Below are 21,914 nucleotides of genomic sequence, written 5' to 3'. Positions count from 1 at the left end.
GAGTTTCTTCATTGAGCACAAAACTGTTAAAAGATCTTTAACCCATCAATTGGGCTAGCAACAATATTATAAAGGCATCTCCCAGTTTTGATGTTCCCTCGATACATTCCATCAGAGCAGCTGGGGGAGACCTGAGGAGTGTGTGCAAGTGCGCGGCCCCTGCGGGAGGAGAAGCACTGCTCTCACGTGCACTGGCCTGTGGCCCTGCCCAAACCCGTCCAGTATTGGAGGGTGGGAATTCAGCAACACTGAGGTGAAGTTGCTGGCTTGTGCATTTGTAAATCTATGAACGGGAGCATGGGAAGAGACAGCAAAGGTGAACTTAATACATAGTTTGGGTTCACCTCCACCTTGTATTTTCACATTCTGAGGGGTGAGGGCTGCAGGTGTCTTTTGCATACATCCCCTTAAGTCAGCAAGGGAGAGAGCCTCCATTCTCCACAAGGATGGATTTTGTAAATAAAAGCAGCAGGAAAGCTGCCTGTCTTCCAGCAACATCAGGGACATATAAACTCTTAAGACTGTGTGGGGAGAGAGATGCGTAAGATCCAAGCATTGCAGCCAGAGAATGCCGGCAGAAATACCTTCTTAGTGCAGCAAGGCTGGACTCAGAGACAGAGACACAAAATAAGCCACCTTGAAAATGTAATATCCCCTCAAAACAGTGCTTTTCCTACCATAGTTTGGATTCTTTAAAAAAAATCATGGGGAAGCCTTCAAACCAGGTCAGGCAAGTTTTTGAGTTGGCTTCAAAGAACTGTCCTGCCCAGTCCCAGCAGAGGAGGAGAACACTGGAGGCTTTGTGGGAGGCCCTAAAGGTAGGGAACCAATGACTGATGAGCAAGGCTGTAGACGAGGGCGCCTGTCTCTGGGCAGCAGCTACCAACCACACAGCAGCATGATTTCTTCCAACACGCACCACATTGCCTAATTTTCTGTTTCATAGTTTCTACCTTAAGAGCTAAGAAAAGACATTTAGTCAGCCCCAAACTACTGCACATGAAAATTCAAACACGATTTAGCTGAGTATATAGGTTCTATGACTGCATGGAAACCAGCATCAGGGCTCCTCCCAAGGCCCCAGTGAAGAAACCTGTGCCGTGGGCTGTTCTCCACAGTGCAGCCCTGCCTTCAAGTGTCCTGCGGCCCCCGCACAGCTGTGGGAAGATGGCTGTCTGAATGCAAACCATTGAATTCTGGACAGCTGTGTGTCTGCAGAGAAGAGTGGGTGGCCTGTTCCCACTTGGACAGTCACCTAAAAGGTATTAGGTGCCCTGACTGGCATGGCTCAGCGGGTTGGGCATCATCCAGCAAACCAAAAGGTCTCCAGTTCGATTCCGGGTCAGGGCACATGCCTGGGTGGCAAGCCAGATCCCCCATCAGGGCACATGTCTGAGAGACAACCCATCAGTGTTTCCCTCACACATCAGTGTTTCTCTCCTCCTCTTTCTCCCTCCCTTAGCCTCTCTCTAAAAACAAAACCTTTTTAAAAAAGATATTAGGTGCTCACCTACTGCCTTCCTCATTATTCCAGTGAAAGCCAAGGTGACTGCTGGGGTGGTTGTCACAGCACCTGTGCATGTTATTAGCTGTGTTTAGTGGCATCACACCCCTCAGCCTAAATTTTAAAACCTGTGTCTCAACTGCAGACAAACAGCTCTCCACGTGCGGTGAATGATGCAACATACACCCTGATTTCTCCACCTATGACTTGGCCTTCATTGAAAATTTAGTAAGAATAGGACTCAATAGTGGCCTTCAGCTCTTATTTTATCAAACCGAGGATTAGACACTTGTTACTTTAAACTGCACCTTTTTTTTCTTTTGGTTAATATCTCTCACCCTTCCTCCTCCACGTGCTCTTCTCCTCTTTCCTCCTCCTACACCTCTCACACTTACACATTCTCACACATGCTCACACACACACTCAACATACTCCCTCACACATACACATCCTTATACACACTTACACTGGCAGGTTCTCCTGGAACTCCTAACATTTTCCTATTAAGTGTGTGTGTGTCTTGACTTATATGTATGTATTTAATGGAAAAAAAAATGTGAATGGTAGTATTTTCAGAAAATTGAGGTTATCTAGGGTTTCTTGAAGTCAGAGATTTTGAAAGCTTTAGTCCAGCTCTAAGAAACTTCTTTTTATCATTAAAAAAGACAAGGAAAGCTGCCAGAATAGATTGTTCCTGCATTTCTCTTTTGAAACATGTCACAAACTGTGAAAAGAGTATGGCGATCGGGTGGGTAACAGGGACGTACAGGGAACGTGGACTCTACGGGAGCCTTTTGGCTTATTCCACGTTTCTGTGGACCTGGCAGAGAACCCAAACCCTCCAGTCGATGAAATACCCAGGTGAGTGACTGTGTTGCGTCCTTCTACAGTCTTACTCCCTAAATCTGTCCCAAGAGGTACTTATAAAAAATGTGTGTTTGGGGCCAATTCTCAGTGATGTGTAATAGCACCAGGGAGCCAGACTCACATAATCCAGGGGTCTTCCATTACTTAGCAGTGAAATACGTCATGCTTTAAATTCCACATTTGTCTTGTGCTGTATTTTTTATGTAACCACTGATGTGAGACAATTTCAGCATCCCTCTAACTGGAACAGGCTGGAGTGGCACTGGGGGAATTTAATGAACACATTATTTCTGTGAATCCTTAATCGAAGCCTACATATGCCATCGTTATCATAGTAGTGACCTGTCTGAAATTCTATTTTAATAATATTCTTTTTAAAGTCATGTCTTTGAAAGGATTTCTCCAGAGTAAGCTCTTTAACAGGGTGGGATGTCATGTTTTTGTGAATTTCATGTGTGTTTCCCTCACGCATGTGCCACCATTTTCTTTCCAGAAATCGGCCCTGCCTCTGTGATGGTGGGGAACCTGGTGTCTGGAAAGAGGATTGCACAGGCCAGTGGCAGAGACCTCGGTCAGATAGAAGACAATGACCAGGCCCGGAAGGTGAGAGCAGTGGGCTAGCCTTCCCTGGGTCCCCCACCCATAACCCTGATGCTGAATTACAGGGGCACTGGCTCCCACTTCCTGCCCCACCAGCCCAGCATCTTCCACTGATCTTCCCCATCTTTGGTGACCTTTGTTTCCTACCTGCCCTCTTGGTTCTACATGAGACACCCATATAATTTTTAAGGAAATGTGTTTATATTATCCCGGGCGCAGTGTCGTATAACACGTCACAATGGCACAGAAGGGTGGATGACACAGTCCCACGACTGGCAGGCCTGGAATCAGTGTCTGGGCAGCCCTGTCCGGTCCTAGTCCCCTGACCACTTGTTCCTAGTTTCCTGCCAGCCCTGACTGGGCACCAGACTGTCTCACAGTGACCTTGTAGCAAAACTTCACTCCTTTCATTGTGCAAATGCAAGAAAGCATCAGCTCGAAACCAGATTTGGGAGCCAGATGACCTTAAAGTGGCCTTAAGAATGTAGACGTCCTCGGTCCCCCTCTACCACAGACACCTTACAATTTGTCACATGTGGCTGCGAGTCCCGTTATGACCATTTGGCCTTGAGAACTCGTGCAAGTCACCAAAAGGAGGTCCCACTGTGTACAGCTACCAGGAAATGTGACAAAATCAACCATTGAAATATTGCAAATTGGGTAACATTAGTGGTATGTTCATCGAAAGCAGTGGTCGTGCTCCCCCTGCTGGCACATCCCTGTTATAACATGGACTAAGGGAATGAATATGTGGTGCTGCCTGGGTCCTGATGTGAGAGAGGCTGACCTTTTCACTAGGACTGAGTCGGTGTGATATACATGGTCTCTGCGATTTCTGGTGCCTTTGAATGACATCAGGGGTGGCCGTGCTAAACAACACATTCAAGAGAGCCCATGTTACAACAAGACAGAGCTGACTGCCATTGCAACCCAGAAATCACATATCTTCTAGGTATCTTCTAGAAACCCTAGGAGAGAGTTGTGTGTGTATGTGTCAGCTGTTCCATGGGGGGGGGGGCGGGGAATGAGGATGCACTTCTCTCATCTTGGGCAGATTCCAAAAACTTCTTCTCCAGGGGTCACATCTGAACCCTGAGCACCTGCATGTTCTGCCGACCACATCTGTCAGGGCGTCCCCATTCCTCTGTGGGGACGCCCCCTGAGAGCACTCAGACAGACGGGCAATTTAAATGTTGCAGTGAGCCCCCCAAACCTGGTGGTCTGGGCCTAACATCTGTGCTTTGTTCCAGTTCCTGTTCCTCTCGGAAGTCCTGCAGTGGAGGGCTCAGACCACCCCTGACCACGTCCTCTACACGCTGCTCAACTGCAGGGTGAGGCTGCTGGCTCACACTTGCTCCCTGGGGTGCCCCCCACGCCTTCTGCTATTTATCTTATTCCTGACCTCATCCTCTCCCTTCAGTCTTACTTGAATTCCTTTCAGTTATTTATGTGTTGCTATTCTGACTGAGACTTTTTCACTTAAGGATTGTTTTTAAATATAAGGGTTTACACATCTATGTATAAAGTATATATACATATTTTAGCAGTTTTTTTGCAATATTTCCTCCCAAAATAAGTAATGAATGATTTCTGCCACCAAGAACAATTTCATATTTATGGGATATCTGTCTTCATTTTTATTACTGAACTCTTTTTTTGTGGTAAGAAGTTATATTTTAATTACAGATGTTCATTCTTAGGAATGAAAACCATTTCTATTTTATAAGTATAATTAAAATACTTTAATTAAGTTAAAATTACTTTAAAACTTGTGATGCAGGTTCCTGTCCCCTGACCCCTTGTTTGCAGTCACTTGCTACAGGCAGACACAGGGTCTTAGGGAAAATGTGTTCACTGGAAATGGCAGGAAATCAGATGGGCAGGCTGCGGAGGTCAAAGCCATGAGCATGGAGCAGGTGTGGGCCTGAGACAGAGTTCCTTCGAGATGTGCCTGCTGTTTCCTGAGGCTTCTGATACAGAGGCAACTACATCCTGAACCTTTCGTGGGCTCACACCAGGTCCACACATCTGACTCCATCCTCGCCCTTTCCAACACATACGCACACTTACCACAAACACTCAACCTGGGCCAAAGGTCAGAAACATCATTTCTATGGTTTTCCTAAGTGTATTTCCACTTAAGTCACCCTCTAGTTCATCATTGCCCAACAGAAATGTAACACAAGCCACCTACCTAATTCTATATTTTCTAAAAGCAGTACTTAAAAAGGCAAAAAGAAACTGGTAGAATTTCATTTTAATAATTTTGCTTAATATATCCCAAACGCCACTTCAACACTTGGCCCCACCACACGCCAGCACTTGCCATTGTGAAGTCAGCTCCTTGATCAGCTCCTTAAGGGGGTGAACCATTCAGTTCCTGACCGAGGGAGGTTTCCCGTTCTGCTGCATCTCTCTCCTCCGAGACAGTGCCGTCAACAGGAGAAGAGTTGTGTACAAGATTTATGGCAGGAAGTTAGGACATAATTCCTTGCAAATCACAGAAACTTATTCTTGGACCTCGTTTGCATACAAAGAGCATCTGTTATTTTTTTTTTTTTTTAGCAAAAACACAAGCCATTCCTTTTAACTTTGGTTTTTACTTGTAGCAACTTCTTTAAAATTTTGAAGTACAAATCCTATTTAGCTTTTGCTTTTTTTAGTTGTCATGAATTTAATGTAAGATTTTGAAAGTGGTGGCAGATATACAGTCACGGACACCGAAATGTGTTGTCCTGAGATTAGGGCCTGGGCAGTGGGTTACCCTTCATTCCCACTCTGTCATGACAGGACCCCAGACCTCTTTTAGGGACAGTCGCCCCGAGTTCTCTAGTAGGAGTTTGTACTAGAACCTTCGGCTTTGATGGTAGGTTTCCATATGGAAACCCCAAGTTTTTCCGTGAAGGTTGATGACCACTAACCTGAAGACAAGCAGCGACTGCTTCATGGACCCCTCATCCATAACACTTCATTTTTTCCTTAACAACAGTGTCAATGTGTAACTGTAAGTCAAAGGTATTTCTCTGGAGCACAGGTGGCAAACACAAGGCCCGCGGGCCAAATCTGGCCCTGCACCTTGTTTTATCTGGCCCGGCACCTTGTTTCTACCCAGCGGCAGCACAGAGCTCTTGCTTTACTGTTAAGGAGTAGTTAGTTTTATACAGTCCTAAAGTTACATTCGGCCCTTGGAAGGCAACTGCGAGGCTGATGGGGCCCCCGGGGAAAATGAGTTTGACACCCCTGCTCTAGAGGGAAAAGGTAGGATTGAGACTCCCATAGAAAAAGTGGTGATGGACAGTCTGGGACCAGATGTGACCTGCATCCCATGTGGGCTCAAGAGGTGGCGTCACGTCCAACCTCGCAAACTGGGGAAGAGAGGAGAGGAGAAGAACGTTGTATTTGACTTGCCTTGATGTGGCCTCTTTCCAACATGGCACTTTCTTCAGGGGTTTTTGAGAATAATTTTGGTTGATCCCCAGTCGCCCATTGTGCTGACTTCAGCATGTGACAGGGCTTACCTGTATGTCACTGTAAACCTTGGGAAATGGCGGGCAGTGTTGGGAAAACTGAGAGGTTCCTCAAGGTAAGGGACAGAATGCCGATTAAATTAACCTGTTGTGAGTTCTGATAGCATTTTCGCGAACCACAGTCAAAATACTTCTTCAGAAACACTCTTGATCGCTGGTTGTGAGTCACCTGTGCCTCTCAAGTCTCAGGCTTTTGCTATCACAGAAAAGAGGGTTATTCACAGGGGTTCAGTGCCAGCCCTCCAGAAAGTGGGGAGATACCAGTTCCAGAAGTTGAACGGTACAGACTGAGAACTGCTGCTTGAGATCAGACAGCCATAGCACACCGACAGAATCCCACATAACAGGAAGATCTGGCTTAGTGGGCACAGAAAGATGAACCCCCTCTGCCAGCACTGTCCCTGTGGCATCCTGCCACCCACCAGCCATGCAGCTGATCCCCTTTCGACAGTCGAGTGCAGGACTGGCTTCTTTCACGACAGCTGATGTGGGAGCATCAGAGGGACAAAATGGTCCCCCTACCACCAGTGTAGGGACCAAGTTGGTCCTGGGCTTCACTTTGAAGAGCTCAAAGGACATTGGAGTTGAGAGGAGTTTTTGGTGGGGTTTTTTTTCCAGTTCCCATAAATATGTGTGGTGTCTGGGAGTGAATACGCATAGGAAAGGTCCCTTGTTGGAGGTACGAGCTCTAATGTTTTGACAGGATTTCTAGACTCCAGTCTCATCCATCCCTGTGTTCACCTGCCTTTGCACCTTCTGCTCCTCCCTCTTTGTGTCTGTTTCCATTTTCTTATTGTTTTTTTTTTTTTACCTCTTTGGAAGGAAAATCATCAGGGAAAGTGTGTGTGATGAGAAGGTTTGATTCAAAGAATGTAAGCTAAGCCTGTCCGCTGGGATAGACCGGTCTGAGCTCAGCAAAGGCCACTGCTGGGCCGTCTCTATGGCCACGCGCTGTTTGTAGGTCACAGAGAGGATGTGCTGCATCCTGGAGCTGGATGCAGCCGTCCGTTACTTTGTGAACGTCTTTGGCAAACACCAGGTGCTGGTTTTCATATCCTGATACTTTATAAAGGGTTCTCCCACTGGCTCCTCCCACTCTACCTCATGCAGGTGTTTCTAACAGATGTGTAATTTGGGGTGGACACTCTGTCTGTCTCCCCTCCCCCGCCCTGACATGACCAGTCACCAGGTCATCACTGTCCTTTAACAAGAAGGGTTCTGGTCTCTTCTATCTCCCACGTCTCTTACTGTCATCAGCTGCTCACCCCACCTCCCGTTTAGACTTCTTCCTCCACATAAACATTCAGGGCCTGAACCGGGATGTCAGTTTGGCCCCTGAAAGTGTTCTCTGTGTCTGGCCATTCTCTCCGGCTACCTTGCTCACTTCTCCCCTGGAGCTCCAGCCTCAATACGAGTGTCTGGGCCAGTCATTCAAGATCATATCTCAGCTTCTGGGATCCCCCCGATGTGATTCTTCTGGACAGCTTGCCTGTTGCTTAAGGAAAGTTCTTCACTCCGTTATCACTTTAAGGAAGATTTCATCATAAAGAAGTAGTTCTTAAAAAGCTTATAGACAGTGATGTCTTCACACCTGAGGTTTTGTGCAAATGAACCATGGTGGTAATATTCATCCTCAGGAAAGCTCTCTGCAGTTAGTTGTATGTTCATAATTTTGCAATTTATCCATTCTTCTCTCTACAGTTTAAACTGCAAATCCCACATATTTCAATATTTCTTAGTACCAATTTTGCTACTGATCTTCCCTAACAACCCCTTTTTAAGGTATTTGTCAATTCAAATGTGTTTTCCACTTGTTTGTAGATGTTTAAAAAGTCTGCATTAAAAATTTGACAATTAGTGGGGGGGTTGCCTTTCGGATTGGTTGTTGTTTGGCCTCCTTGACTTCGATGGGGTCTCTCTCGACAAACACTTCTCACTAGTCTTGTCTTCCACGGTGCAAGTCCTGCAGGGTCACTACGAACCTTCACGCCCACGGCAAGTACACTTAATGCCCAGAATCACTAGGCTGGTTTTGTATACATCTACCAATTTTACGTAATTACTTTAAAAAATATTTGTTGTCAGCACAAGTATATCCAGATGGATCTTTAGTTCTGTGTGTCCTGGCGAGTGGGGAGAAAGGGGAGTGACTGCCGATGGTCTGGGGACTTGAGTCGGTGATGAAACGTCCCACAACTGACTGTGGTGGTGTCATAGCTTTGAGTATGCTAACAGACACTTAACTGTACATTTTAACTAAGTGACTTGTGTGATTGTATAAGCTAGATCTCACGAATGCTGTTATGTGAAGAAAATCTGGCTTCCCTGCTTGTTCTTGCAACACTCAGGGTACAATAGCAAACTCGCTGACATGTGTCCAGCTGCATAAACGAGCCGAGAAGATAGCCGTGATGCTGATGGAGAGAGGGCGCCTGCAAGATGGGGACCATGTTGCTCTTGTCTACCCACCAGGTAAGAGGGCAGGACCAGCGACTGCATGGGACAGCTTATTGCTCATACTGGAGCTTGACGACTGGAGTTGCTGTATGGTCACTAAGAGGTTGCTCACTTGTCTGGTTACTCTACCACTTGAAGAACTACACTGCATGCTGTGTGGCTTTTGGGGGCATAAATGAAGTGATATTTCACAAAGAATTTTGTATCTAAATTTGTTTTATTAGATAGCTGAGGTACTTATTTAATCAGTTGTTGTTAAGTGCTTAACTACGAAACTGATCATCATAAAGTTGAGTAATTCCTTAGAGAAATGACAGAAATTAAACTTAGCGGCTGCTTTGGCATCTCATACCTAAAACAAAGGGCCAGCCCTGCCCGGGGAATCCAGTTGGTTAGAACGTTGTCCCAATACACCAATGTTGTGGGTTCCATCCTCGTCCCCGTCAGGGCACGTGACAAAAATCAGCCAATGAATGCATAAATAAGTGGAACAACAAATGTTTCTTTCTCTCTCTCTCTTTCTAAAATCAATAAAATTAAAAGACCAAATACCAACAACAGGCCAAGTGGAAGTCACTCCTGAAGCGTTAACAAAACCCCCAGAAGGAGAAAAGAATCCGTTAAGGTCTTTGTTGTCCACCTAACTTACCTTTTTCCAGACTAGTATCTCTGCTGATAGGGTTGACATAATGGTTTGACTTGTTTCAAGTGAGAACTGCTTTTCTTCTTGCTTAGGAATAGACCTTATTGCAGCATTTTACGGCTGCCTGTATGCAGGCTGTGTGCCAATTACCGTCCGGCCCCCACACCCACAGAATATCGCAACAACGCTGCCGACCGTGAAGATGATTGTGGAGGTAACACTCCTGGAGTGTCTGGGCACTTCCTCCTGCCCTGGGCCTGAGTGTTGGGCTCCTGGACCAGAGCGGGGCCATCTGGGGAGGCGCGGGTTGTGGAATTGCATGGGAGTCTGAAACCCAAGTGATGGGGCCGGACAAGGCCTCTGCTCTCAGGGAGCTACCATCTAGTGCTGGAAGCAAAGGCCCACCTTCCCATGGAATTAGGGGTTAGAGGACAGCCTTGCCTCGATGCCTAGAGAAAGCAGCTCCCCAGACAGGGTGTCCCTATAGACATGCAGACCTGCCCCAGCAAACCCAGTGCACAAACCAAACCAAGTGAAAAAATGTACACTTTTTAAATAATTCTTTCCTCATGATTTGTAAGTGTCCTGTTCCTGTTTTAATTTTGTGTATATGTGCCTGGGGAAATTTAAAAGGATTAGGAAAGGTTTTTCCCTTTAGAGAAGGAACCACAAGGAACAAGATAGTTTGGGGACCCCACGAGTAACTATTTTTTCCACCTGTTGTAGTAGTTAGGTTGGAGTACTTTCTCAGTCATTACACCCGTTAGAAACTGTGGGCGGTTTCTTGGCGGACATGTGTGGCATTTCTAATAGGACAGCTAACAGTGTCAGCAAGTGAGTTTAGAAGCTCCATTCTGAGTGTGACCTTGCACTGGATCCTATTCAGCTACAGAAATTTCCAGGGACCTCAGAGCCCATGAGCTTTGTGTGGCCTTCATGGTCAGATTCCTAGCTCCTTTGTACCTCCGCCGGCCAACACGGACTCCTCCTGAGGAGCCATGTCCCTGGTGGTCTAACCTGCTCTAAAAGTCACATGGCCTCAACACACATAGGGAGCAGACGTGTGCAGTGAGTATTCACCTGTGGTTTACCTTCCTTCATCCATTCTGTTCTGTGGCCCTCAGGTGAGTCGCTCTGCCTGCTTAATGACAACACAACTGATCTGTAAATTGTTACGGTCCAGGGAGGCAGCTGCAGCCGTCGATGTCAGGGCGTGGCCCCCCATACTGGACACAGGTGAGTCCTTGAACTAGCTGGGTACATTTACTTCTCTGCTTTCCCACTGAGTCAGATACACTAATAGCTTCACTTCGCTCTCCAGATGATTTGCCAAAGAAGCGGCCGGCCCAGATCTACAAACCCTCCAACCCGGACACGCTGGCTTACCTGGACTTCAGTGTGTCCACAACTGGAATGCTAGCTGGAGTGAAGGTGAGCAAGGCAGTCTGCCCAATGTGCAGTGAGCCCTCACAGGTACGGCTAGTTACATCTAGTCACGTCGTGTGCCGTGGATTCCGGTGGGGACGTGCAGTGAACCACGGAGCGAGGCCTTCGTAGGTGTCCAACTTTCTTTCTTTCTTTTTTTTTTTTTTTTTTTAATGTAAACACAGCCTGACTAGCCCTTACTAAAAAACTGTGTCTGTGTTTCTTTTTTGGTGGTTCTCAAATCCTAATTTTCTTTTTGCTGTAAAACTGTGCACTATAGTTTCTTGGTTTTTAACACGGATTCCATTATGATTTGCCAGATTGATGCTCATTGCAGCTGCAGTGACCCCTTTTCCTACCAAAGAATGGGGCTACTCTGTGTCCCCAGAGGTAGGGTCCTCCAGGCTCAGGGGAGGGCCTTATCAAGGGCATGTTAAATTTTCAGAAGCCTCAAGAAGCCCTTTCCCTCTTATCTGCCTCTGGGGTCTGACTGCTGATTTTGCATAATTTACCTCATTTCTCTTATTCCGTCTACTCCAATTTTTCTTATTGTAGTAAAATACATGACATAAATTTACCACCTTAGCCAATTTAAGTGTGCAGTTCAGTGGTATTAAATACATTCAACCTGCTGTGCTGCTATTACCCCTCTCCATCCCCACAGCTCTTTTCTTCTTGTAAACATGAAACTTTGTCCCCATTAAATACTAACTCTCCACCACCCTCTCCCAAACCCCAGAAATCACCGTTCTTTCTGTCTCTATGGTTTGTATACTCTACATACCTCATGTAAGTGGAATCGTACCGTACATGTCCTCTGTGTCTGACTTTCTCCACTCAGCGTGCTGTCTTCACCCATGTTGTAGCATGTATCAGAATTCTTTTTTAAGACTGAACATTATTCCATTGTGCCTACACCACATTTTGCTTATCCGCTCATGTCAGTGGACACTTGCCTTGCTTGCACGTTTTAGCTGTTACAACTAATGCTGCTGTGGATGTAAGTGTGCATATATTTGAGACACTAATTCCAGCTTTGGGGTATGTACCCAGAAGTGGAATTGCTGAATCATATGGTAATTCTATTTGTAACTTTTTGAGGAACAACTGTACTTTTTTACATGATGTCTGTACCATTTTATCTTCTCACCAGCAGAGCCCAAAGGTTCCAAATTCTTAGCATCCTTAGCAACACTTGTTTTATTTTAAAAGTAGGCATCTTAGTGGGTGAGGTTGTATTTCATTATAGTTTTGATGTGCGTGTCCCTAATGATTAGTGACAAAGAACATCTTTTCATGTGATTATTGGCCATTTGTGTATCTTTGGGGAGATGTCTGTTCAAGTCCGTTGCCCATTTTAGAATTGGTTTGTTTGTTGTTTAGTTTTAGAAGTGTTCTATATACTCTGGATATTAATTCCTTATCAGATATGTAATTTGCAAATATTTTCTCCCATTCTTTGGTTGTCTTTGTATAGATAGTGTCTTTTGATGCACAAAATTTTAAAATTTTTATGTAGTTCAGTTTTGTTCATTTTTTGTTGTTGTTGCTTGTGCCTTTGGTGTCATAGCGGAGAAAACGTTGCCAAACCCATTGTCATAAAGATTTCGCCCCATGTTTCCTTCTAAGAGTTTTATTGTTTTAGGTCTTACATTTAGGTCTTTGATCCATCTTGCGTTAATTTTGTGCATGGTGTCAGGTAAAAATCCAGCTTCATTGTTTTACATGCAGATATCCAGTTGTCCCAGAAATGACTCTCCTTTCCCCATCGGGTGGTCGTGGCACACTTGTAGAAATTGTTTGACTATATATGGAATGGTCTATTTTTAGGCTTTACAAAAAAGTTCCATTGTTTTATCTGCCTGTCTATATGCCAGTACTGCACCATTTTGATTGTTACAGCTTTGTAGTAAGTTTTGAAATCAGAAAGTGTGATGGGACCTCCAGCTTTGTTCTTTTTCAAGATTGCTTTGGCTATTCAAGTTCTGTTAAAATTCCACATGAATTTTACAATGAGCTTTTTTATTTCTGTGAAAAACATTATTGAGATTTTGATAGAAATTGCATTAATCTGTGTTGCTTTGGTTAATATTGACATCTGTGTATATGGGATATGTTTTCATTTATTTATGTATTCTTTAATTTCTTTCAGGAATATTTTATAGTGTTCATTGTTCAAGTCTTTCACCTCCTTGGTTAATTTGTAAATATTTTATTATTTTTTTATGCTGTTGTAATTGGGAACTGTTTTAATGACCTTTTCAGATTTTCATTTGGTATATAGATATGCAAGTGATTTTTGCATGTTGACTTTTCTTGCTGCTTCAATGAATTCATTTATGATTTCTAACAATTACTTTGTGGAATCTTTAGGGTTTTTTACATATAAGATTATATCATCTATGAACAAAGATAATTTTACTTCTTCCTTTCCAATATGGTTGCCTTTTACTTATTTTCTCACCTAATTGAGCAGGCTAAAACTTCCAGTACTATGTTGAATGGAAAGGGGAAATGTGGGCATCTTTGTCTTGTTTCTTACCTTAGAGAAAAAGCTTTCAGTCTTTTGCAGCTGAATATGATGTTTGCTGACTTTTCATATATTGCTTTTATGTTGAGGTACTTTCCTTCTATTCCTAGTGAGTGTTTTTATCATAAAAAGATACTAAATTTTGTCAGATGCTTTTTATGCATCAAATGAGATGATCATGCAGGTTTTTCCCCTTCATTCTCTTAATGGGATGAATTACATTTATTGATTGTCATGCATTGAGCCATGCTTGCATTCTAGGAATAAATCCCACTTGGTCATAATGTATAAGCCTTTTATTGTGCTGCTGAATTCCATTTGCTACTATGCTTGCCTAGTATGTTGAGGATTTTTATCCTAATGTTCATAAGGCATACTGATCTATAGTTCAGTTTTCTTATAGTGTCTTTGTCTGATTTTGGTATCAGAGAAATGCTAACCTCATAGAGTGCGTTAGGAAGTGTTCCTTATCTTCAATTTTTTTTGAAAAGTTTGAGAAGGATTGGTATTAGTTTTTCTTTAATGTTTGGTAGAATCACCAGTGAAGCCATCAGGTACAGGGCTTCTCTTCATTGGAATTTTTTATTTTTTGTCGATTTGATATTTTTACAAATTACAGGTTTATTCATATTTTGTATTATTTATGACCTAGTCCTGGTAAGTTATGTGTTCCTTCTTTATAGTTCGTGTATCAAATTTCATGAGATGGGATTTCTGTTTCATGTAGTTGTGTAATTTGTTGGTGTACAGTTGTTTATAGTACTCTCTCATAATTCTTTTTATTTCTGTAGAATCAGTAAAATGTCCCAATTTTCATTCCTGATTTTAGCAATTTGAGTTTTCCCTTTTTTTTTACTTCATCTAGCTAAAATTTTCTGAGATTTTCAAAGAACCAACTTTTGTTTTCATTGATTATCTCTACTATTTTTTAATATATTTATCTTCCTCTCTAATCTTTATTACTTTCTTCCCTTCTGCTAGCTTTTGGTTCAGTTTGCCCTTCTTTTTCTCATTTCCTTTTTTCCTTTCTTTTTATTATATTTTATTGATTATGCTATTACAGTTGTCCCCATTTTTCCCCCTTTGCCCTCCCACCACCCCTTCAGGCAATCCACATACTGGTGTTCATTACCCATGGGTCATGCATATAAGTTCTTTAGCTACTCCATTCCTGATACTGTACATCCTCATGGCTATTCTGTAACTACCAATTTATACTTTTCAATCCCCTCACTTCTTCACCCATTCCCCAAACCCCCCGCCCATCTGGCAGCCATCAAAATGCTCTCCATATCCATGGTTCTGACTCTGTTCTTCTTGTTTGCTTAGTTTCATTTTTAGACTCAATTGTTGACAGATATGTATTTATTGCCATTTATTTTTCATAGTTTTGATCTTCTTGTTTTTCTTAAATAAGTTCCTTTAACATTTCATATAATAATAGTTTGGTGATGATGAATTCCTTTAGATTTTATCTTATGTGGAAGCTCTTTATCTGTCCTTTGATTCTAAGTGATATCTTTGCTGGGTAGAGCAATCTTGGCTGTATGTCCCTGCTTTTCATGACTTTGAGTATTTCTTGCCAATCCTTTCTAGCCTGCAAAGTTTCTCTTGAGAAATCAGCTGACAGTCTTATGGGGACTCCCCTGTAGGTAACAGCCTTCCTTAACAGAGAAACTGTGTTTCTCTTGCTGCTTTTAAGGTTCTCTCTTTTTCTTTAGCCTTTGGCATTTTAATTATGATGTGTCTTGGAGTCGACCTCTTTGCATTCATCTTGTTTGGCACTCTGTGCTTCCTGGACTTGTATGTCTATTTCCTTCACCAAATTAGAGAAGTTTTCTTTCATTATTTTTTCAGATAGATTTCCAATTTCTTGCTTTTTCTCTTCTCCTTCTGGTACCCCTATGACAAAAATGTTGGAATGCTTCAAGGTGTCCCAGAGGCTGCTTATACTATTCTCTCTTTATTATTATTATTATTCTTTTTTCTTCTTGTTGTTTTGGTTGGTTGTTTTTTGCTTCCTTATGTTACAAATCATTGATTTGATTCTTGCCTTTATTCATTCTATTGTTTCCCTATAAATTGTCTTTATTTCAATTAGTGTATCCTTAGGTTCTCACTGGATCTTTTTTATGCTGTTGAGGTTCTCACTAAGTCCCTTGAGCATCCTTATAATGTTTTGAATGCTACATCTGATAGATTTTGTTTAGTTCTTTTTCAGGAGTTTTGATCTGTTCTCTCATTTGGGCCCATGTTTCTTTATCTCCTCACTTTGGCAGCCTCCCTGTGTTTGTTTCTATGTATTAGGTAGAGCTGCTTTGACTCTGTATCTTGGTAATGGGACCTGATGTAGCAGGTATCCTATAGGGTCCCATGGCACAGCCTCCCCTATCACCCAAGCTGGGTACTCAAGGTATAACCTCTATGGGGGCTGAATATATCCTCCTCTTGTAGTTGTGCCTTAATTGCTTTTGGCAGGTCAATGGGAGGGATTTACCCAGGCCAATCAGTTGCAAGGATTGGCTGTGACCACTGATCACCAACCTCCATGGGGGATCAGCTGTGTAGGGGCTGGGTAGTGGTGCTCCAACATGCTCTGTAGCTCTCCACTGGTTGCACAGGCTCTGGGGTTTCCTGGATGGTGCAGGCCAAAGTCAGCCCCCATCTGTGTTTTGCCCAGGGCCACTCTGGGATGGCTGCTACTTGTGCTGGGCTTTGAGACTCCCTGGACAAAGCCAAGCTGTGAATCTAGGCTGACTGCTGCTAGTGCTGTGCCTGGGGCTACTTAGCAAGAGACGTGGTGCTGGGGGCTCACAGAGGAAGGTTGTTGCTCGTTTGATAGGATTTAGGAAGTTCCGAAGCATGAGCCAAGACTAGCCATTCATATGGAAAATTCACGGTGAGCTATAAGTTGGGTGGGATGGAGCCTCAGGGGATCTCCAGGACTGGGCAAACAGTGTTAACCAGGTTTATGGAGTCTCAGATATGGCACCTGCCTACCAGCTCTGTGGCTCTGCCCACATTTCTGTCTGATAGAAAGCTGTCCCCTAGCTCTTGCCTTGATGTCAGTCACTTCAGTTCCTCCCTCTGTGTGTCGCTGGTCCCTTTCAAGCTGCTATCCCTGTCCTGCAGGTCAGAGGGAGTGAGTCTGAGTAAGTCCATGTGTGGGTTCTTTAAGAGGAACTACTTGGGACTCCATAATTTTCTTCTACTGACTCAGTCCCAACTGGTTTTTATAGCCGGAAGTTATGGGAATTTATCTTCCTGGCACTGGAACCCTGGGCTTGGGGCCCTGGTATAGGGCTGAGGCTCCTCACTCCTGAGATTTCCCTTCCAAATTTTCATCCATCACGTATGTATGTGGGACCAGCCTGTTACTCTGCACCCCTTCTACTACTCTGGACAACAACTAATTCCATAGCTGTCAGACTTCCATTCAACTCTATTTCTGACAGTTCTGAGTGATGGTGGTTCTATAATTTAGTTGTAATTTTGATGTGGTTGTGTCAGGAGACAAACGGTGTTTACCCTTGCCACCATCTTGACAGGAAGTTCCTTTTTCTCATTTCTTAAGTTATAAAGTTAGGTTGTTGAGGTAAGATCTTTTAATATAATCGTTAACAGCTATAAATTTCTGCCTTAACACTGCTTTCCCTGTGTACCATAAGTTTTGTTATGTTGTGTTTCCATTCTTATTTGTATATAATTATTTCCTGGTTTTTCTTGTGATTTCTTCTTTTATTTATTGGTCATTTAAGAGTGCGTTGTTAGAATTCCACAGATTTGTGGGTTTTCTAGTTTTTTTCCTTATTACCAATTTCTAACTTCATCCTGTTGTGTTTAAAGAAGATACTTTGTATCTGTTTTTCAAAAGCTATTTAGACTTCATTTGTGGCCTAAAATATGATTTATCCTGGAAAATTACCCAAGGAGTCTGGAGAAGACTGTATTCTGCTGTGGTTCAATAGAGTGTTCTGTGTGTCTCTGATTTATTGTGTTTTGGTGTCGTACTGTGGTAGCATGTTGTGTTTTGAGGGGTTTTTTTGAGATTTGAAGATTCATACTATTTTTTTATTTCTTTTTTTAATATATTTTATTGATTATGCTATTACAGTAGCCCCAGTTTTCCCCCTTTACCCCTCCACCCTATACCTCCATTCCCTCCTGCAGTGCCCTTCCTTAGTTCATGTCAGTGGGTCATGCATACAGATTACTCTATCCCACAAAGCCATCATTTAGAATTAAAGGGCAGATGAAGTGCTTCCCTAACAAGATAAAACTAAAGGAGCTCATCATCACCAAGCCATTACTATATGAAATGTTAAAGGGAATTATATAAGAAAAAGAAGAGCAAAACTACAAACATTAAAATGGCAAAAAATTCACAGTTATGAACAACTGAATCTAAAAAGCAAACTCAGCAAGCAAGCAGAACAGGAGCAGAATCATAGATATGGAGATCATTTGGAGTGTTCTATTTCTTTTTTTATTTTTAACGTTCATCTAAGGATATGTTCACTGATTTTAAAGAGAGGGGAAGGGGGAAAGAGTGAGAGAGAAACATCAATGTGAGAGAGAGATGTTAATCTGTTGCCCTCCATACACGCCCTACTGCAGATGGAACCCACACCTAGGTATGTGCCCTGATCGGGGATTGAACCCTCAGGCTTTGGTGCCTGGGCTGATACTCTAACCAACTGATCCACCCAGCCAGGGCAGTGCTCTGTTTCTTTAATCACCTTATGTCTAGTTGTTCTGTCCATGATCGAAAGTGGTGTATTGGAGTCTCTGATTATTGTAGAGTTGCCTGTTTCTCTTTTCAGTTCTGTCAGTTTTTGTTTTACATATTTTGATGGTTTCTTACTGAATGTGTAGATGTTTGTAATTGTTATATCTTCTTGCTCTGTTATTAATATATAGTTGCTCTTTTATTAATATATAATGCTCTTCTTTGTCTCTTGTAACATTTTTGGATTGAAAGTCTATTTTTCTGATATTAGTATTGCTACTTCTCCTTTTTGGTTACTATTTGCATGAAATATCTGTATCCATCCTTTTACTTTCAAACTATTTGTGTAATTTAATCTAAAATGATACTTTTGTAGGCAGCATATGGTTGGGTCATGGTTTTTATCCATTCTTCCACTTCCTGTCTTTGATGAGAGAGTTAATTCATTTATATTTATTTATTTTATTTATTTTGTTTTAGATTTTATTTATTTTTTAGAGAGAGGGGAAGGGAAGGAGAAAGAGAAGGAGAGAAGCATCAATGTATGGTTGCCTCTCGCATGCCCCCTACTGGGGACCTGGCCCTCAACCCAGGCATGCGCCCTAGACTGAGAATTGAACTGGCAACCCTTTGGTTCACAGGCCAGCACTCAATCCACTGAGCAACAATAGCCAGGGCTAATCCATTTATATTTAGAATAATTATGGATAAGAGACTTCTCTCATCTTGCTGTTTTCCATATGTCTTAATAGCTTTTCTATTCCTCATTTTCTGCATTACTTTCTTATTTTGTGCTTAGTTGATTTTCTTCTAGTGAAATATTTGAATTCCTTTCTCATTTCCTTTTGCGTATCTTCTATAAGCTATTTTCTTTGAGGTTACAATGGGGATTCCATTCAACATTCTAAAGCTGTAACATTCTATTTTGAATTTATAGCAGCTTAACTTCCATAAGATACAAAACTGGTCCTGTACAGCTCTACCTGACCATTTTCAGTTTTCAGTATCACAAAATTATATCTTCATAGATTGTGTGGCCCAAAACATATAGTAATAATTTTTAAACTCATTCTCTTAACCTATATAGGGAAGAATTGTGGAATTTAAATACCAAGTTACAATAATAGTTTTTAAACTAAGAGTTGTTTTGTTTTAATATATTAGTTTCCTTAATCATGTAGGAAAAATGGAGTTAGAAACTGTTGCTGAAACTATACTATCTTTTATCATTACCTTTTTAGTTACCTTTACTAAAATCTTTATTTCTTCAAATATCTTTGAGCTATGTCTAATGACTTTCTATTTCAACCTGTAGAAGTTTCTTGAGAATTTCTTTCACTCGGGTCTAAATGTAATAAACTTCTTCACCTTTTTTTTTTTTTTAACTCACGGTTGTCTTAATGCTCTAAAGTTAATTGCAGCTCCCATGCAAGTCTATCCCTATAAGTTGCAAGCCTTTGACAGATCCTAGAGTTCCAAACTAGTTACTTCATATCCTGCACTGCTTCCTGCTTAAGCATCTTCCCAGAATCCTTCCTTCTGCTTTTTAGTACCATTTGAGGTGATAAACCAAATAAAATACAATATAAAAATAAAACAATTTTTCAAAAGCCTTTCAGAATAAACATTTTCATACCATTCAAATTACTTATTATACTTCTGAAATTAGCCTTCTAATGTCATAACCAAAAGAGAAACATATTTTTTTTATTGTTCAATTACAGTTGTCCCCGTTTTCACCCATTACTCTCCCCCCACCCTACCCACCCCCATCTCCCACATTCAAACATTTCCCCTGACCCCCATTGTCTTTGTCCATATGTCCTTTATAAAAGTTCCTTGATGACCATTCTGCTTTTTTGCCCCATTATCCACCCCTCCCCCCAGTTACTGTCAGTTTGTCCTTCATTTCCATGTCTCTGATTTATATTTTGCTTGCTTGTTGGTTTTGCTGATAGGTTCCACTTATAGGGGAGATCATATGTTATTTGTCTTTCACCACCTGGCTTATTTCACTTAGCATAATGCTCTCCAGTTCCATCCATGCTGTCGCAAAGGGTAGGTGTTCCTTCTTTCTTTCTGCTGCATAGTAATCCATTGTGTAAATGTACCACAGTTTTTGATCCGTTCATTTACTGATGGGCACTGAGGTTGCTTCCAGCACTTAGCTATTGTAAATTGTGCTGCTGTGAACATTGGGGTGCATAGGTTCTTTTGGATTGGTGTTTCAGTGTTCGTAGGGTATAATCCCAGGGGTGGAATAGCAGGGTCAAAAGGCAATTCCATTTTTAGTTTTCTGAGGAAATTCCATGCTGTTTTCCACAGTGGCTGCACCAGTGTGCATTCTCACCAACAGTGCACTGGGGTTCCCTTTTCTCCACATCATCTCCAACACTTGTTGTTGTTGATTTGTTTATGATGGCCATTCTGACGAGTGTGAAGTAGTATCTCATTGTGGTTTTAATTTGCATCTCTCTGATGGCTAGTGATGCTGAGGATCTTTTCATATGTCTCTGGGCCCTCTGCATGTCTTCCTTGGAGAAGTGTCTGTTCAGGTCCTTTGCCCATTTTTCAGCTGGGTTGTTTGTCCTCCTGGAGTGGAGTCGTGTGAGTTCTTTATATATTTTGGAGATCAAACCCTTGTCCAAGTTATCATCGGCCAATATGTTTTCCCATATGATTAGTTCTCATTTCATTTTAATGCTGTTTTCTTCAGCCATGCAGAAGAAAACATTATTTTTATTTTGATGAGATCCCACTTGTTTATTCTTTCCATTTATGTCCCTTGTTCCAGGGGACATATTGGTGAAAATATTGCTGCGTGGAATATCTGAGACTTTCCTGCCTGTGTTTTCCTCTATGACTTTAATGGTGCCATGACTTATATTTAAGTCTTTTATCCACCTTGAATTTATTTTTGTGTATGGTGTAAGTTTGTGCTTGAGTTTCATTTTTTTCATGTAGCTGGCTAGCTCTCCCAACACCATTTGTTGAAGAGGCTATTTTTACTCCATTTTATGCTCCTGCCCACTTTGTCAAATATTTATTGACCATAGAGACATGGGTTTACATCTGGGCTGATTTTTGGACTCTATTCTGTTCCATTGATCCATGGGTCTGTTCTTATACCAGTACCTGACTGGTTTTTCTAAAGATTTTATTTTATTTTATTTATTTTTAGAGGGAGGGAAGGGGTGGGAGAAAGAAAGGGAGAGAAATAGCAATGTGTGGTTATCTCTCAGGCATTCCCAACTGGGGACCTGGCCCACAACCCAGGCATGTGCCCTGACTGGGAATTGAACCGGTGACTGTTTGTTTTGTAGGCCAACACTCAATCCACTGAGCCACACCAGCCAGAGTAACTGTTTTGATTACAGTGGCCTTGTAGTATACTTTGATATCAGGTATTATGATCCCTCCTACTTTGTTCCTCTTTCTCAAAATTGCAGAGGCTATTTGGGTCATTTATGGATCCATATAAATTTTGAAATGTTTGTTCTATATCTGTGAAATGCGTCATTGGTATTTTAATAGGAATTGCATTGAATCTATAAATTGATTTGGGTAGTATGGACATTTCGATGATGTTAATTCTTCCAGTCCATGAACACAGAATATGCTACCATTTATTT

The 21,914-nt window shown here is 42.1% G+C and overlaps 1 protein-coding gene across 5 annotated transcripts in view; it reads left to right on the top strand.

The window, feature by feature from the left end:
• DIP2C (disco interacting protein 2 homolog C) overlaps positions 1-21,914 on the top strand; it is a 433,581-nt gene that overhangs the window by 332,227 nt on the left and 79,440 nt on the right. For all 5 annotated transcript variants that reach the window (XM_053922090.1, XM_053922089.1, XM_053922088.1 and 2 more), the window contains 6 exons: positions 2,865-2,974; positions 4,222-4,302; positions 8,847-8,970; positions 9,691-9,812; positions 10,723-10,834; positions 10,920-11,029. In XM_053922090.1, coding sequence (XP_053778065.1) covers positions 2,865-2,974; positions 4,222-4,302; positions 8,847-8,970; positions 9,691-9,812; positions 10,723-10,834; positions 10,920-11,029 — 659 coding nt within the window. The remainder of the gene's footprint in view (positions 1-2,864; positions 2,975-4,221; positions 4,303-8,846; positions 8,971-9,690; positions 9,813-10,722; positions 10,835-10,919; positions 11,030-21,914) is intronic.

This window comes from Desmodus rotundus, chromosome 4, assembly GCF_022682495.2.
Source record: "Desmodus rotundus isolate HL8 chromosome 4, HLdesRot8A.1, whole genome shotgun sequence".
Lineage (NCBI taxonomy): Eukaryota > Metazoa > Chordata > Mammalia > Chiroptera > Phyllostomidae > Desmodus > Desmodus rotundus.
The sequence above is the reverse complement of the archived record's forward strand: the minus strand, read 5'-3'. Positions and strand labels throughout refer to the sequence as shown.